Raw genomic sequence first — 17,038 nt, forward strand, 5'->3', positions numbered from 1 at the left:
AGAAACAAATAATAGAGAGGTTTTCTCCTATTCGATTCCCGGAAGTACACAAGAAATAAAGTGAATGCTGAAAAATGAAGCTTTTGAATTTTCTTATTTCTTGGATAATAAGTATTATTACATATTTTATTAGTATTGATAATGGCATTACTATCTCAAGATACATAATTCATGTGTTTTTAATTGTTTTTATGGTTGTTTATCTGTATATTTATAGAAATTGAACTGAGACGTAATGTTTATATTCTGGAAATTGCTATAATAAAGTTCACTACTTTTGGGCTTCCCTGGTGGCGCAGTGGTTGAGTCCGCCTGCCGATGCAGCAGACACGGGTTCGTGCCCCGGTCCGGGAAGATCCCACATGCCGCGGAGCGGTTGGGCCCGTGAGCCGTGGCCGCTGAGCCTGCACGTCCGGAGCCTGTGCTCCGCAACGGGAGAGGCCACAACAGTGAGAGGCCCGTGTACCGCAAAAAAAAAAAAAAAAAAAAGTTCACTACTTTCGCAGTTGTTTAAGATCAAAAACCTGAGGCTTATTGATAATCATGTCTTGGTAAAAAGTATTGACGAAAGCCCCAGACACCTGGGAAACCAAGGAAACAGCAGGAAGGAGCCTGGTGTCTTGTGAGTCTGTACCAGGGCAGGAGCAGGGTGGTGGAATACAACAGAATGAGTTCAGACAGGAGTCTGCCACTGGAGGCGTCAGGACACCTGAGAGCCCAGGTTAAATCCTCCTCCCAAGTAGCTGCAGAATTGGAGCAAGTCACTCACATCTCATGCATGGGTTCCCTCATCTGCATAACACTGGGTGGTTTTGAGATTAAATACAGTGATGTTTGAGTGGCCATGAGACCTTCTACCCATTTTGTTGCTGTTGCTGAGGCTTCTAGGTAAGTCCCCAGCATTTATTGATGACGTTGAAGCATGGAGACTGGTTCCTTTTCATTCCTAACCCTGTCACTCATCTTGAGTAGATTATCTTGGTATTTTCAAGTCCTTGACAGGCTTATATCCATTCATCCTCACCCACTTCCACTTCTTGAACATGATAGGCTGTCATCACTGAATGGATTCACCCCAAGTGTATTTCTGACTGTGGTTAAGTTATGTAAACCCTTCTCTTGCCAACTGCTGTGTTTCCTTTGCCCCTTGAACCTCTGCTTCAGCCACTTGGAAAACCCCAACCATGACTCTATGCAACTTTTCTTTCCAGTACGCACACACACGATCAAAGTCCTTGAGGAGATACTCCTGCAAGTTCTCAAATTTTCAAGGCTGTCTATATTCAGACTCACCTCTATCTCTCTCCTCCTGGTCCTCTTGATTAAAGAGGACCCTCCTACCTACTCCCACACCCTCATCCACCTTCGCTTTTGCAAGGGTCTTGGTCCATTAATACCTACTCCCTCTTCACTGTCTTTCTCCTCAGCATGTAAATAAAGCCAAATTTTTTCCATCTGAAAACACCTACACATACTCTTTTCTGATTTTTTTTCTTGCAGGATATCACATATTGGAAAGCTCTACAGATCAATATGTGATGGCTCATCATACACAAATACATTCGGAATCATCATTTCTTCCCTCTCCCTTTGCCTTCATAATCCAGTTTCTGAAAATGGTAGTTTACACTTAATATGTTCACTTTCTCACCCTCAGTCCACTTATAAGTAGCCAATTGGGCTTCGAATCTAGCGACTCCACTGAAAATGCTCTGGCCGCAGTCAGCAGTGGCTGTTTTCCATGATATAAAATGATTATTTTTCGGATCTTCTCTTGCTTGGTCTCTCACTAGCATTCAATACCACTGACCATCCCTTTTTGGAAACACTTTCCTTTTCATCTCTGTTCTCCTCCCAGCTCTCTAGTCATTCAATCTTTCTCTTCTGTAGTTTGTTTTTTGCCCTCATTCTTAAATATTGCTGTATTTTTAAGCTCCAGACTCACATATCTTGTTGTACAAGTTTATCCTACAGTCTCTTCAAACTCAATACTTCAAAAAAAAAAAAAAAAAACGACATCTAGGATGAGAAATGGATTTAGGAAAAATGAGGAAGTATTATCCATCTTTCAGTGAATGGAACTTCTAATCACCTTACTTGGGATTTATTCTCTATTTCTTCTTTCCCTTACCACCCCCGCTTATGTAAGGATGAAGGTCTATACCCTTGCCAAAACACTGGTTCAATCTCACGTTACACCAACAACTTCCTAATTCTCAGGTTGCAAACTGGCAGCCTGCAGGTTGCCTCTAGCCTGCATACGTTTAGCTTGGTTTATACAGTGTTTTAAATTGTGTAAAATTTCTCTTCATCCAGAGAGGGAGCTTTCATAAGAATCCCAATTCATGGCTTCTCTTGCAAACCAGAAGGGAGGTAAGACAGGACTCTGTGTCCAAACAGCTACAGTAATCCTAACGGAGGAGAGGCTGCCTCGTTCATGTGGGGAGGTGCTGTCCAGGTGCCCACAGTCCCTGTGCTGTTTCTCTCATTTACATCACCAGTCTGGACCAGACATCAGAGTGTGCAACCTCTGTCCCTCACTAGCTTCCTGGGGTCTGGATTTGTCTATCTCCATTCTCCTGTCCACACTGATCCAGAATGACCTGTTCTAAAAGTCACTTCTGGGCAGAGCTTCTAGTTAAATTCCTCCAGTGGTTAAGAATTAGCTTCTGGACAAAGTTCAAATTCCTCTGTGTGGCATTCAAGGTCCATCAGGGTGTGTTTCCTGTAACCTTCTCAGTTTCATTTCTCCTCCCGCCTCTTTCTCCAAATCTATGTTTCTCCAATCATACTGATATTATTTACAGTTGCCTTGATGGACCATGTTCCTTCCTGCTGCCTGAAAAACTTCCCACGTGTACTTCCTTCTGCCTGAAAAACTTCCCATCACTCTAGTGCACTCCAAGTGTACCTACCTTCCCCGGCCTTAAAACAAAAGGGGGACATCCCTGACCCGCTGAACCCCAGCCTTGTTTAGGTACTTACTCTGCGTCCTTCCTTAACACTGTGCTCCCCACTTTCATGGCACTTGTCCCACTCCACGGTCATCATTTGCCCACTCTCACACAGACTATGAGTTCCTTAAAATCTGGGGAAGTGTCTTTGATCCTAAGCATATCATGGAGTATTTGGCAAATAACAGGCAAGTATATACAGTCATAAAAAATGGTATATGTAGGGCTTCCCTCATGGATCAGTGGTTGACTGAGAATCCGCCTGCCGATGCAGGGGACACGGGCTCGTGCCCCAGTCCGGGAAGATCCCACATGCCGCGGAGCGGCTGGGCCCGTGAGCCATGGCCGCTGAGCCTGCACGTCTGGAGCCTGTGCTCCGCAACGGGAGAGGCCACAACAGTGAGAGGCCCCTGTACCCGCAAAAAAAAAAGAAAAGAAAAGAAAAGAAAATGGTATACGTAAAAGCACTTTTGTAAACTCTATTGTTTTGTATACATGGAAGGTAGTACCATTACTGTTTACGAGGAAAAGCAAAACGTCCTTTAAAGTAAAAAATTTAAATTAAGTACTCTATAATAAATAAAGGTTCCCCCAAAGAATAAAATAAATTTGTCACAAAAAAATCTGTTTTCTGGCTTGTGTGTGTGTGTGTGTGTGTGTCTCAGGTCTATTAGACAGGAAAGACAACCCTTGGTTTCCTAAAATCATTTGAAAATATATCACCTTTTGTAGATTAATAATTTGCATCTATTTGAGGAATACATAGAATCAATAAAATAAATCAATCAGTCCTATAAGTAACTACTAAATAAGGGCAATATTTGGCATAGTGACAAATCACCCTTAGAAATATGTCTCTTGTTGGTTATGTGTCTATGTTATGGGAGTTATTATCTATCAGATTCCTAGGGAATTAAATTTGGAAAACCACTGCTACAATTTGATTAGCATTTTCCAGTCTAAAATGTACTTTCAAAATTAACCTCACATTTAACTTTCACCATTTTGTGAATTAAGTAGCTTTGCTTCCCATTACAAATGAGGGACTTTCTGGGTACATTCAGCTTAGAGGAAGAGCTGGGACCCATTCTGAGCTTTTTAACCCAGAACCGGGGGTTCTACCCATTACACTACCGCTCTTTGCAAACTTCTACTGCCCTCAGCTCTTCCGAGGAGGAGCCCAAGTCTTGGCTTGCTTTTAATAAGATCGAGAAGCCTGCAGCAAGTTCTGCGGCTGCCTCGTTATTTCTACCCTCAAGTAAACTAAACTGTTATCACATTTCAGCTAATAACTACTGTCAGAGAGAGAACACACTGACTGCAGGGGATCAGTTAGTTATATAACGGAGATCTACTTACAGAAGCGGCAAGCACACAGCCTTTTTTTAACAGCTGCGACTTTATAAAGCCGTTATATTTGGCTGCTCCTTGGAACAGCTGTGCACATTCTGTACAGTGTTTTGAGGCTGCAAACTGGAACTTATGGGAATTCTAAATGTTCTCAGTTTCAAGAGAAAATTGTGTAGATCCAGGCATCACTGCCATGTTGCAGTATTTGTTCATTTTCCTCTGTCTTACATCACTGGACAACATGACATGTGGCTGGAATGATGGGGTCGATTTGTCTAACACCAACCATTATATTTTTGCTTTCCAACAGCTTCCTGCAAGTACAGCTGCCTGACATGAACTAAATGAAGATTTTTTTCCCCCTCATTTGCAGTTCCATATGTAAGTATGTTAGGTTAATAATGTGATTTAAATTGATGTTGATATGGGCAGAGTGTCAAAACGGGATTAAGACAAAGCACAATTTTGCTCATAATTTTGGGATTTGATTGAGCTGGACAGTTAAACTAATCATAATAAAAATGTTTGTGTATTTTACCGTTTACAGAATACTTTCACATGTACATGGAAAGACACTTCACAAGATGCAGCAGATGCAGCACTGAGACTTATAATTTTAGGAAAGGGATACTCTTCCCAAGTGTTAGTCCAAAGGTCCGTGTTCATTGTTCGATTTGAAAATGTTAAGAACATTAAGCACATTGTATAGGATATATTTTTCTTACACAATAAAAAGCTGACTCTAGCTATGTTTCTATGATTCTAACAACATCTGTGACCACAGGGAAGAACACATCATCAAAGAATGAGTGATTCATATTTTAAAATCAGAATTTGGAGAACTGTTTTCCAAATCCTCCAGGACACTGTGAACTTTTTTTTTTTTTTAATTTCCTCTCATCACTTTTGTTATTATTCATCGTATGGCCACTTTTTCTCTAGATTACAAGGTGCTTAAGGGCAAGGGCCACTGCTGTCTCCGCCTTTGTTACATCTCTGGGACCCAGCACAAGGTTTTATGCCCAGCAGGTGCTCACAATGTATCTGATGAATGTATGAATTGATATGTTCCCTAAAGCTACACATATTTTTACCAAGAGATTTTTTTTTTTTTGGCCGTGCCACACAGCTCGCAGGATGTAGTTGCCTGACCAGGGAATTCACTCCAAGAGAACTGTCTTATCTAAAGGTTTCATCGTTTCATTTTCCCTTTTTAGGGGGAGGTAGGTTCTTTTTATCACAGAAATCCTATTTTGAATGCTTTTGCTTTAAAATAAAAATAATATGATTGATTTGTAATATAGCTTATAGAACACTTGCAATGTTCAATGCTTCTCCCTTGATAATAAATTTTAACTTCTTTGAACACTAGTAATTTCATGATAAGGCAATTAAAATTGTTTTTAGTTTTTTGGCTAAAGGAAAAAAAAGAAAGTATTATTCAACACGTATTAAAACAATTTTGGTTATTGTAAAAGCATCTTTTTGATCTCTATCCAATATTTTTCATGAAAATTTTTGACATATTTGACATCTTTTTGATTTCTATCCAATATTTTTCATGAAAATTTTTGACATATTTAATTTTTTTGTTTTGTTTTGTTTCTCACAAACTTTTTACTTTAATCTTTTTCATTTAGGTCTTGTGTAGTGTGCTTCAATTCTTACTTTGGAGGAAAATATTTTAATTCATCCTGGTAACTAATGACATAGTATATTAAACAAATTAAACAAATTACAAATTATTGGCCTATTAAATATAATCTATATTTAATATAGTGTACACAAAAAAGACACCTCATAACAGCAAGCTATGGTCCCCATTTTATAAAAAATAAAATTTAAGATTATTGAAAGCTAAGTAAGAAAACTCAAAAATGCAAATCTACTTAGGCACTCCAAAATATACACTGACAGCCTTTATATTTGTTGGCAATTAGCAAATAAAGAAAAAGTCTGATACGGTGAACATAAATTTTCCATCTTCAAAATCTGAGCTGGTAAGCGTCAAAACTATGTTCAGTGAAAATGTTAAAACAGCAGTAGAATCATGTTATTTTCCAACAGTGACATGAACATTTCATTTTCTGTTAGGATGCAGTACTCCATTACAGACAGCTGTCAGAAACCAAAGCCATAATGCCTTAAAACAGGCCCTTCTCCCGCTATCATTTCTGTGGCCTAATTTTTGCTCATCTCATTTCAGTAGCCTGGGAGAGGAGATGGTGGGTTAAGCCAGTATTGGCCTCACATGACAATCACAGTTTGTGCAACTATCACACCTAACGGTGTGTTTCTCAAAGTCTACGATTCATACCCATAATCTCGTAAGAACAGAGAATGGAGCCCTGCATCCATTCAGAGATCTTAGCTGGAGGAATGCCAAGTGGGCGGTACCTGGTTAATGGAAGCATCTGTATTAGCCACAGGTGAAGGAGAGCGACAGGCAGGTGGAGAGGAAATCTCACTGTTGGTTCCCTCCTCCCCAGACTCCTCAGTGACCGGTGACAGCAAAGTGTGACAGCGACCTGCAGTCATCTGTCACATAAAATGTTGCCCAAAGGACATGAAAATTGGTTAGCTATGATAACCTGGTCAGGCACGCACAGGCCAAAACAGAGATAACTATACAACAAAAGTTAGAATCACTGAGACCCAAATTTACATACAAATTCTGTGTTACTATTTGAAAATTTTGTCCTCACGTGAATATGCTCCTAGGGACCATTTGTAAGACAAACAGGGATAAGGGATGCACGTCACATTATAGAGTGTTCTTGCTGATGAATTATCTCTTTCATTTATTTTCCTTTTCTTGATTGATTGTATCTTTATAAATTAAAATCATGAATCATACAAATGAGAGAAGGGTCTATGAAATAAAGCTTGGTCTTTTGTGGATATTTCAAATTCCAAATATTCTAGCAAGATAAATGCACCCAGAGTAATATATTGCCCAAAGAGTCCAGGTATGGCTATACACTACCCAAAGCACAGCACATTATGTGTGGAAAATATACAGCACTGAAAAACACTGAGTTATCAAAATAATTAACGCAGTTTAGATGCAAAGTTATGAGGAAATAATGTTGCAGAGAGAAATTAATGGAACTTATTTTAATCCAAAGGTAAACTTTGGATTTTCTATTTTCTTATTTGTCTAATAATAGCTTTCCTTCCATAATTTATTAAACATTTACACAACAGAATACACAAACATACCTAGTCAGCCAGTGCTTCAGCTGGAAAAACACACAAAACATATATGTAGCATGATTCTCCCATCCCCCAGAAAACTAGAAAACTGTGCAAAGGAATTGTTTTGAAGCTCAGAGCTTCTGAGTATTATTGCTAAATTATAAACAAATGCAGGGCCAACCTTCAGCACGTTAAGTAATTCAGGAGTCTCAAACAAATAGCTTCATTTCAACTGTCACTGTTTACAGCGTCAAAGATTGGCCTTGGCCCAAAGGTAGTCAGAGAGTCAAGGGGACTGTTCCTGAGTTCTAATCTGCAAGACCTAGCACTGATCCCTAAACCAAGCCACGGAGAAGAGCCCAGAGCCACTAGGCAGGAGACAGAAGAGAGCGAGCTGGCACCCAGCAAACTGGCCTTGACCCTTACTTACCATGACCACAGAGGGGTGGGCCGAGGTCGCGGGGAGGAGCTCCCCGTCCAGGTCCTCCATCCCCTCCGCCAGCCGCTCCACATCGGTCACCGTCAGCAGCATGGTGGCGTGCTTGGCTTTCACGGTCAGCATCTTGCACTTGGAGTTCAAAGAAGCGATCTGCTCCTGGTAGCCCTTGATTTTCTGAGCCAGCTCCTGAGAAAACATTCCCGCCCCCCCGCGCCCCGGGTGTCACAGCAGCATCCGAAGGAAACAGAACTAATAGCGTTCATCTTCCTCCGGGGCTGGCCAATGAAATCTCAGGGCTGCGCCAGACGGAGCGGCGGGGAGGCAGGATGTGGACGGTGCTAGAGCGGAGCCTGCTTGCCGCGCTCCCCGAGCCAGACCACAGCGCGGCGGGGCCGGAAGGGGTGCTGCGGCGCGCGCGGCGGCAGAGACAACGCCAGGCGGCTGGGGATTCTAATCCCGAGAGGCGCTCCGGGCCGGATCGGAATTTATGGGAAGTTAAGCCCTGGCAACTTCTTGAAAATGCCTAAGGAATCTGAAATTGCCAGATGGTTCATGCCAGGCAAATTAGGTCATGTGATGACTAACACTGCCAAAAACGCAATGCTCAGCTCTTACCCTCCGGAATGTCAAACAGAGCAGTCATTTGTGACAGACGCATCACAAAGTAAACTGCTCCTAATTCCTGTGACCTGGGGAGTTGATTTTTTGCAGATAAGGTGAATATCACTTAGGAAACCCTTATTTTTTTTATGCAGATTACACCCCAAATAAAATTCTGTACATTCATGAAATTTTCCCTCATGTACGCCATCATGCCTCCAATGTTTCTGATGCCTCAAACTAGAGCTTTGAACTTGACGTTTGGTTCAATTTTAATGGCTTTAAAATTTTTTTGTTGTTGAAAAAAATTGTTTTGAGAGATAGAAGTTTTAAAACTTTTACAAAGAGCTAATTGAAAATATATTCTCAATAGCACATAGCTCTTAAAAAATCTAATATATTAAAATATTAAAATCCTAAAAGAATAATCTAAAATGGTGACTCTAAAATGTTAAATTTATACTTTCTTGCTTAAAAGATGCATACATAAGTTAAAAAATGAAGATTTAAACATTCATTCTTTTTTATTACATTCATGTAAAACATTAACCCTAAAAGTACAAAACCACTATTTTTTTCTATTCCTTTTATTTGGCTCCTTCACCTGAAAAGCTGTCATTTAGCGTTTGTACAGAACACATTTTGTGAGTCTTTAAAATGATAGTGTGTGTATACACACTCAAACTAGAGCTTTGAAGCTGAAGTTCAGAAACAAACAAAAGGACAAGAGCAAAATGATTCATGTATGTATATGTACATGTGTATGTGTATATGTACACACATACCATTTTGCTATTGTTGTCATTTTGTTTCTCTCCTCCCAACCAAAACTGACTGGGTGGGTGGAAGGGAAAGCCGTCCAGCAGAACTCAGCCAGCATCCTGTCTTCTTTCTAGTACAGAAGTACAGGAATTTTTTAAGCAAGGATTTAAAAAGTAGAAATCATCACTTCTTTACCTTTCAGGTTTACAGATACTTAGTTAAACCTAATAGGATTTTTATAATAGTGATTAAATAGCTATTCACCACATATGGTCTAGTGCCTAACACATGAGTACTGTATAATAATTGGTAAACGTGTACACATGGAAGTCATCTACCAGCGCACCGGACTCCTTGAATTCTATGTTTTCATAGGACAAATCACTAAGCCTCCTTACCATGGCTTGCACCATCTGGTAGATTTGAAGACTCTGTGTGAATGGAATTAGTCTTAGTCCTCCCATACTTTGTGCCTACGTGGATGGTCATGGCCCCTACTGCAGTACCCTGCTCAGCACGCTGACAGCAAACGCCCATTTCCTAAATCGATGTTCTCAAGTTATTGTATATAAAACTCATCTAGGGGACTTCCCTGGCGGTCCAGTGGTTAAGACTTCGTGCTTCCAATGCAGGGGACACAGGTTCAATCCCTGGTCGGGGAACTAAGATCCCACATGTCACTCGGCACAGCCAAAAATTTGTTTAAATAAATAAAACACTAGTAGCAATATTAAAAAACAACAACAACAACAACTCATCTGAGTTGTTTGTTAGAAATGCAATACTGGTCTAGGCTTCAAAAGTTTTCGATGTACTAGGCTTATGAGAATCTGCATTTTATGGTTAGTTCATGTGATTCCCTTGGAGAAACATCTCTCGAGAACTTTCTTCTGTAAGAATAAACCTGCCTATATCCCATGAACTTTGTGGCTTAGTGGTCAAATTTGCTAAATCAAAATGGAGCACTAAGGAGGTTAATGTGTCCCCCAGTCTCAGGAAGCATACGTGTTTTTAGTTTTTACTGAGTATTTCCGAAAATGATTACAAAGGATGAGTGTACAGGTGGGAATTTCAGGTACAGGAGCAGGCCTTCTGCATCACGTGGAAAGCGAAGAGCTCTGAGTATTCTCTCCTATCATTTAAAAGCGACAGGATAAGGTTTTTTCGAATTAAATGCAACATTTGAAAAATTACAGGAAAAAAATGCGAATTCCTTAGAAATGAACAAATGACCCATTATCTTTATGAGTTTAAGTTATCCATATGGAAAGTAGCCTCACCTCAAGATTAAATTCTATTAAAAGCAGACAGAAAATACAGGAAAAATCATTCTTCCAAAATTCTATGTTATGCATCTGGCCTTCCCCATGCAGCACTTTCCTTCCTGTGTTTGTTTTACACATACAATGAGCCTCACACAGGACTACTTCATTTTAAATATGAAAATGGAGGGCTTCCCTGGTGGTGCAGATTGAGAGTCCGCCTGCCGATGCAGGGGACATGGGTTCGTGCCCCGGTCCGGGAAGATCTCACATGCCATGGAGCAGCTGGGCCCGTGAGCCACGGCTGTTAAGCCTGCGCGTCCTGAGCCTGTGCCCCACAACGGGAGAGGCCACAGCAGTGGAGAGGCCCGCGTAACGCAAAAAAAAAAAAAAAAAAAGAAAGAAAAGAAAATGGAATCTAAATCACATGACAAAACTAACACATCTACACTAATGTTTAGAAGTGGGAGGAGAAAATGTGACAAAATGAACGGAGCACCGGACAGCAGCCAGAGGACAGTCTACGGCTGACTCTGCTGAGAGCCGGCTCTGTAACGATCTTGGGCAAGTCGTTTATTCTCCTGGACCATCAGTCCTTTCTTTTATGTGCGATCTTAGTTCCCTGTCCAGGGATCGAACCCATGCCCCCTGCAGTGGAAGCTCGGAGTCTTAACCACTGAACCGCCAGAGAAGTTCCCAAAGGTAGTAGATTAGAATCTGGTTTCTATCAGTTACTAGATCTGGAAGATCAGGAGGTCATTCTAAAAAATCAGTTTTTGTTTTCTTACCGGTAACATGGAGATGATACACACAAAAAAATTCTTACCTTATAGGGTTGTTGTAAAAGATACTCTAAAAACTTTGTGAATTGTTTAAAAAAAAAAACAAGCCACAGCAGCAATGATAATTATTGTTATTCCAGATAGATTTTTTAAAACATATTTTCTGTGCTGTGACTGAAAAGTTGTTACAACAAAATTCTGGGTCTTACAAAATGGGATTAAAATTAGTTTCAAAATAAATTTGTATTATACAGTCTAATGTTGATATAAAAACAGTGTTTCAAATAGTTGCGAAACAACTTTTCATTTAACTGCTTTAGTGGCAGAAGAGAAATGAATCGTTAACACAGATGATTATCTACGGTGTAGAAGTAAATGTAGGTGGGATATTTATTTACATTACTTGTAAATCATATACAAATGTTAAGTGTTGGATGCACTCACTGGCTGTGACAAGAAACTAGAGAATTGCATTTGGAAAGGGGGGAAGTAAGATTTTCCAACCTTACACCTGACACTAACACGACATTGTTAATCAACTATGCTCCAATATAAAATTAAAAATTTAAAAAAAAAGCGACAGTTGAATATTTTGGGAATCTTACTATGATATTTGGTTTGGAAAAATTGTTGTTTCTTATGACAATGAAGTTAAAATAGAGCAGATGGAAGGAAAAACTGAATGTCTATCTTTGGCACAGAGAAATAAGACACACCCCACCCCACCCCCCAGTCACTTTCCAAAATTCATGATGCTGGGAGCCAGCCCCCAAGGAAAGAGTAAATGTGATCTATATAGGGTTTGACAGGTCAGGAAAGGAAATTCACTGCTAACTGTCAAGGAGCTGGAACACTCAAGCTCCTTGTATGATCTCTGAGACCAGGTCTGCACAAGGGGTGTCCAAGTCCTAAGGTCATAATGATTCCAAAGGTACAAAGAAGGAGGTACATTTGAAAATGGGGAAGATGCTAACAGGCTTAATCTGGAAACCCACAAAACAAACAACATGAGTCGTTCTCTGATTCTGGTAAAAAGAGGTGAATTGACCTATATGTGAAAGAGCAAATGATTTTCTTTTTAACAAGAAATACCCCTTCTTTTAAAAGAGGACCATCAAAGCAGCAAGGCTTAGAGCACTGCTGTTCCTTGCAGTCTGTAAAGACAGGGAGTACAGTGTGTTTTGGTGTTTGAACTGTGAGAATTCTGCAGGAGGCAGTCAGTGGGTCGTGCTGGAGATATGTCATGAATGCTGGGTCAAGAGGTTTTGGAATCAAGGGGAAGACTCATGCTACTGGGTCTTGGAAAGTATCAGCAAAAATAGCCCTCAAAATGTAAGGAGAGTCAAAGAGGCTCTCCAAGAACTCAACACATTATGCCCTGGACAGGGAAGACCTTTCTCTTTCATCCGCTGGTAACCAATCACATATCCTCACCAAGCCAGTGTCCTGCCCTTGAACTTGGCTTGTCATACCTCGTGCCGGGAAATCTGGGCTTGCAGCTCCTGGATGTTGCTGGTGGCCACAGGCTTATCCTCAATCTCTCTGTGAGCTCCTTCTATGAGCTCCTGGAGGTGATGCATTTCTTGCTCGTATTGTTCATATTGCACCACAGCCTCCTTTGAAAGAAAGAAAAAAAAAAGACAATTATCTGTCTATGTCAATAACTGTGTAAGTGCTTCTGTGCTGCTATCTGCCAAACTCTGGTGCTAACTCCTATTTACCCATGTGTCAAGGGAACAAAGAAATGATGGGGAAAATTCCTAGATGATTCAAATCCTCAGCTCTGGTCAGATATTTCAGAGCCTTCTCTCTAAAACATTTTGGCAAGATTATTGATGGACTGAAAATAGTTAAGTGGCTAGATCTTCTTTCTCCTCCATATTGTCCTAAAGACGGCAATATCATGGTCTAGAACATGGTAGAAAGCAGTATGAAAATCATGATTACTTCATTTTTCCATCAAAGAAATACTAAATATATATGTAAGGCACTCAGCTAAGTGCTGGAATAGGAGATATAAAAATGAATGAAGCATGACTTCTACCCTCAGGAATTTACTGTCTAAAAAATTACAAGCTAATGCAAGTAGAGTTGACGAAATAGACAATTAGTGGTTTAATGAGAGGACATGTATACAATTTTTGGATAAAGTAGGTGAAATATTAGTTGAAAGTAGATAAGAAATAGTGTCATTTCTTCTGAGTAAATAATTGTTCTCTTATTAGGGGAAGAGACTAAGAGTTATAGTTGGATGTACTTCTCAGGCAATAAAATGCTGAAATGAGCTGAAATATTTTTAAAAAATCTGTTATATACCCTAGCAGTAAAGTCTTATTACAAAGTTCTAGATGATTTTCAGATGAATAATGAGATAAAAATCTATGACTGAATATAAAAATTAACCTTCATAAGTTGTTCTTTATAAAAAAAATAATTGCTAAAAGATAGTTTTCACAAAAGGATATTTTTAATAGAGCTTTCCCCAGGCTTTTGTGGATGATCCAAATGATAGCATCTCATGTCCTTATTTTATATAACCACAACAAGCTGTCAGAGTTAACACTCTGGATGTGTTTTGATGGCTGAGCCCACGCAAACGCTAAGAAAAGCAGCCCATGACTCATCTGCTGCTGCTCTGCGGGTGGCGTGGGGACCGCCTGCAGACGCCGGCTGGCCCCGCTGCACGTGCCTGCACGATGTTGCACTGCTGGATGGCCGTGTGCTGGAGCCGACTGGCCCCCTCCTGCAGGCGCAGAGCTGCGTGGCACAGCGGCAAGCTGGTGACAACGTCCTCGGGGATCCGGAGCGCGCTCTGGCTCATCTGCACTGCGTGGACTTTTGGCTTGAGTGACTCCATCTCAGAGAGCAAATGCTGAAAGTGCGAGTTCATATTTCATCTTTTAAATTTTATACCTTATACAAATTTGATAATTTATTTACATAAAATATATGTATACATAAAATATACATTTCCATTTAAAATGTATAGTCTGAAATATTTTATGTTTTAATGGTTTCTTTCATAAGCAAGAGACATTTACTAAATTACAGCTCTGTCCCAAGTTATACAAATTTTCCCAGGAATTGTTTTATATCATGCCTACAGTGCTCAGACTATAACAGAGTTTAGAAATTACTTTTCCTAACTATCCTTTCTTTTTCAAAACTATAGCTTCCTACCCATTTCCCCTGAATTATTTTTGCTTGCCTGTCGGTGAGAGAGTTGCTCCTTGAGACTAAGACGTCCCACTTCTGGAGAAGTCAGTGTTGTCTGGGCTTGCTCCAAAGCAACTTGTAAGTTTCTGAGCTCTGTTTCGAATTTTTTCATATCCTGCAGAGTAAGAGCCATGTGAATGTCAATATATAAGCACTTGAAGTCCAAAGTCATAGGTGGAGAATAGCATCATGTAACCAGGCAGGACCCTATAGGGCCAGGCAGGACCCTATAGAGCCTCTGGGGCAGACCCCCTCCCCAATACCCTCTGCTTGAGGTCCTCTCTGAAGTACCCAGGTAACAGTATCTCATGCACATTTCCTGAGCTGTTTAACGGAGCTGAAAAGCCCCCACCAGACGGAAGATGTTAACTGCTTGATGACCATGAGGTCACAGCCCCAGGCCTCCTGGAGCTTAAGGACTGATACTGTTAAGCCTTGTGACATCTCCCTGTTACCTCAACCAGCCAGAGAACTGTGCACAAGCTGATCACATACGCTGTGAAGCCCCTCTCCCTCTCCCGGCCTTTAAAACTGCTTTGCTGAAACCCTGTAAAGCGTTTAGGGTTTTGCGAGGCATGAGCCACCCTTCTCCTTGCATGGCCCAAATCTTTCTCTGCTCCAAACTCCGCTGTTTAGGTGTTGTTTGGCATCACTGTGAGTCAGACACACAACCATAACCATCACAGTCAAGAAGGCTCATCAGAGGTAAGCGCTCTACGTTTGCTATACAACCACGATTGTTTTTTTAATGATAGACTTTTCCATTTAAATTACTTTTTAAAAAAAAAAAGTTTTATGTTTTACCTTGGCAGCATCATGGAGATTCTGCAAATGAATTCTGATCATCTGCCGCAGCCCCTCAGTCTCCCGTCCCAGGTCGGCTACTTGCCGAGACATTTTTTCCGTATGGTACACGCTATCGAGGTACTGTAATTTCTCAGTCATCACTTCCAGGTTGTTGTAAATCTCTTCAGATTCTTCTAGCATGGTCTAGAGTGAATTATCAATGTTCATGACATTGACAGGTAGGCAGAGAGGTATGGGTAATCAATACGGTGTGGTTTAAAGACCATCAGACTGGGGAGGGAGTAAGGAGACGTAATTCACATTTTCCATGCACATTGTGTAGGTCGTGTGTCTTACTGTGTTTAACCTTCACAGCCCTGTGCCTGCTCCCCACTTCCTGTTACCCCCTTTTCAAAAAGAAATCACATTTCAGGAGCTGTAAACAATTTGTTGAGGCCACCTGTGCTGGACCATAAGGCTAGTGCTCCATCTGCCACCCCAAGCGGCTCCCTGGTGAGGGTCAGGACGTGAGTATTTCCAGCAGTGGTGATGCTCTGACGCATTGGGTATCTTCATCAGGTCACTGGCCCCCCTTTTCTCATATTCAAACTAAAGCGATGCTTTTCAGGTCTCATATTCTGTATCTAAGACCTAATCATATATGGATCTAAGAAATGAAAATAAGACAAGAGCATCACAAACACTTGCTTTAAGTGAGACAAAGGGGTAGAAACAAGTTGGCATAAAACAAAGCCCTTGTTATTCAAGATAGTATCATCTCTTGGGACTAATAACAACATAAACAGAATAATAAGCATATAATATGCATTTTATGAGCAGAGTGAAAGAAGAAAGGGTTAAGGATGCCAGAAATGAGATGTGCTACTACTTGCAGGAGGGTTGAGAGAAGGCTTCCTGGAAGAGTCACATCTGAGCTGAGTCAGAAGAATGTTTGTACTGACAGACGGGGAGGAAAAGGAAAGACATTTTATGCTGAGGGGACAGCATAATAAGCAAAGGCACATAAGTGAGTGAGCACAAAATGTGCGGTTCCTGGGGTGTGTGATGTGTAAAGAGGAGAAATGGGAGATGGGACATTACTCTTAGGCAATAGATTCTTATTTTAAAAAATAAAGTACATCTTTTTTCTCACAATAACTGTCAAATACATATATTATATATATATATATATATTATATAACATATATATTATATAACATATATATATTATATACCATATTATATATTATATATATTATAATATATATTATAAAGCTTAGAAAATATTGAAAAATAAAGAAGATAAAATAGTCCATAATCCCATATCTCAGAGATAACTTTAAGCAATAACTGCTGTTCAGTTTGGGTATAATTTTAGGTAATTGAGATTATAACATACCTACAATTTTCCACCTTCTTCACCTGATATTAGAACCCATGCATTTTCTCTCTCTGCATTGTTTTTGGATAAAATCAGGCAGTTTTCAGGCACGGGAGAACTCCCCAGAACGGTGTGTGACAGGCTGAGTTTCCTCCTGAACGTCTGTGTGAGGTCACCACCAACACCTGACATCTGTCCTCCTGTGCCCCTCAACGCACTCAGCCCGCTGAACTGCCCAAGTCAGAAACACCTGGGAACCATGCTTGGATCCTCCCTCTCTCTCAGCCACACCCAACAGCCTCCAAGTC

At 40.5% G+C, this 17,038-nt stretch overlaps 1 protein-coding gene across 17 annotated transcripts in view; it reads right to left on the minus strand.

Annotated features, from left to right (window-relative positions):
* The window catches only part of SYNE1 (spectrin repeat containing nuclear envelope protein 1), a 466,561-nt gene that overhangs the window by 166,655 nt on the left and 282,868 nt on the right, over positions 1–17,038 (minus strand). For 16 of the 17 annotated variants that reach the window (XM_081251412.1, XM_081251411.1, XM_081251427.1 and 13 more), the window contains 6 exons: positions 15,368–15,553; positions 14,556–14,678; positions 14,037–14,219; positions 12,820–12,963; positions 7,933–8,127; positions 6,702–6,842 (listed from right to left, as the gene is read on the minus strand). In XM_081251412.1, coding sequence (XP_081107538.1) covers positions 6,702–6,842; positions 7,933–8,127; positions 12,820–12,963; positions 14,037–14,219; positions 14,556–14,678; positions 15,368–15,553 — 972 coding nt within the window. The remainder of the gene's footprint in view (positions 1–6,701; positions 6,843–7,932; positions 8,128–12,819; positions 12,964–14,036; positions 14,220–14,555; positions 14,679–15,367; positions 15,554–17,038) is intronic. The other variant, XM_081251416.1, reaches the window with a different exon arrangement.

Source organism: Mesoplodon bidens (assembly GCF_964165515.1).
Source record: "Mesoplodon bidens genome assembly, chromosome: 12".
In the NCBI taxonomy this organism is placed as follows: domain Eukaryota; kingdom Metazoa; phylum Chordata; class Mammalia; order Artiodactyla; family Ziphiidae; genus Mesoplodon; species Mesoplodon bidens.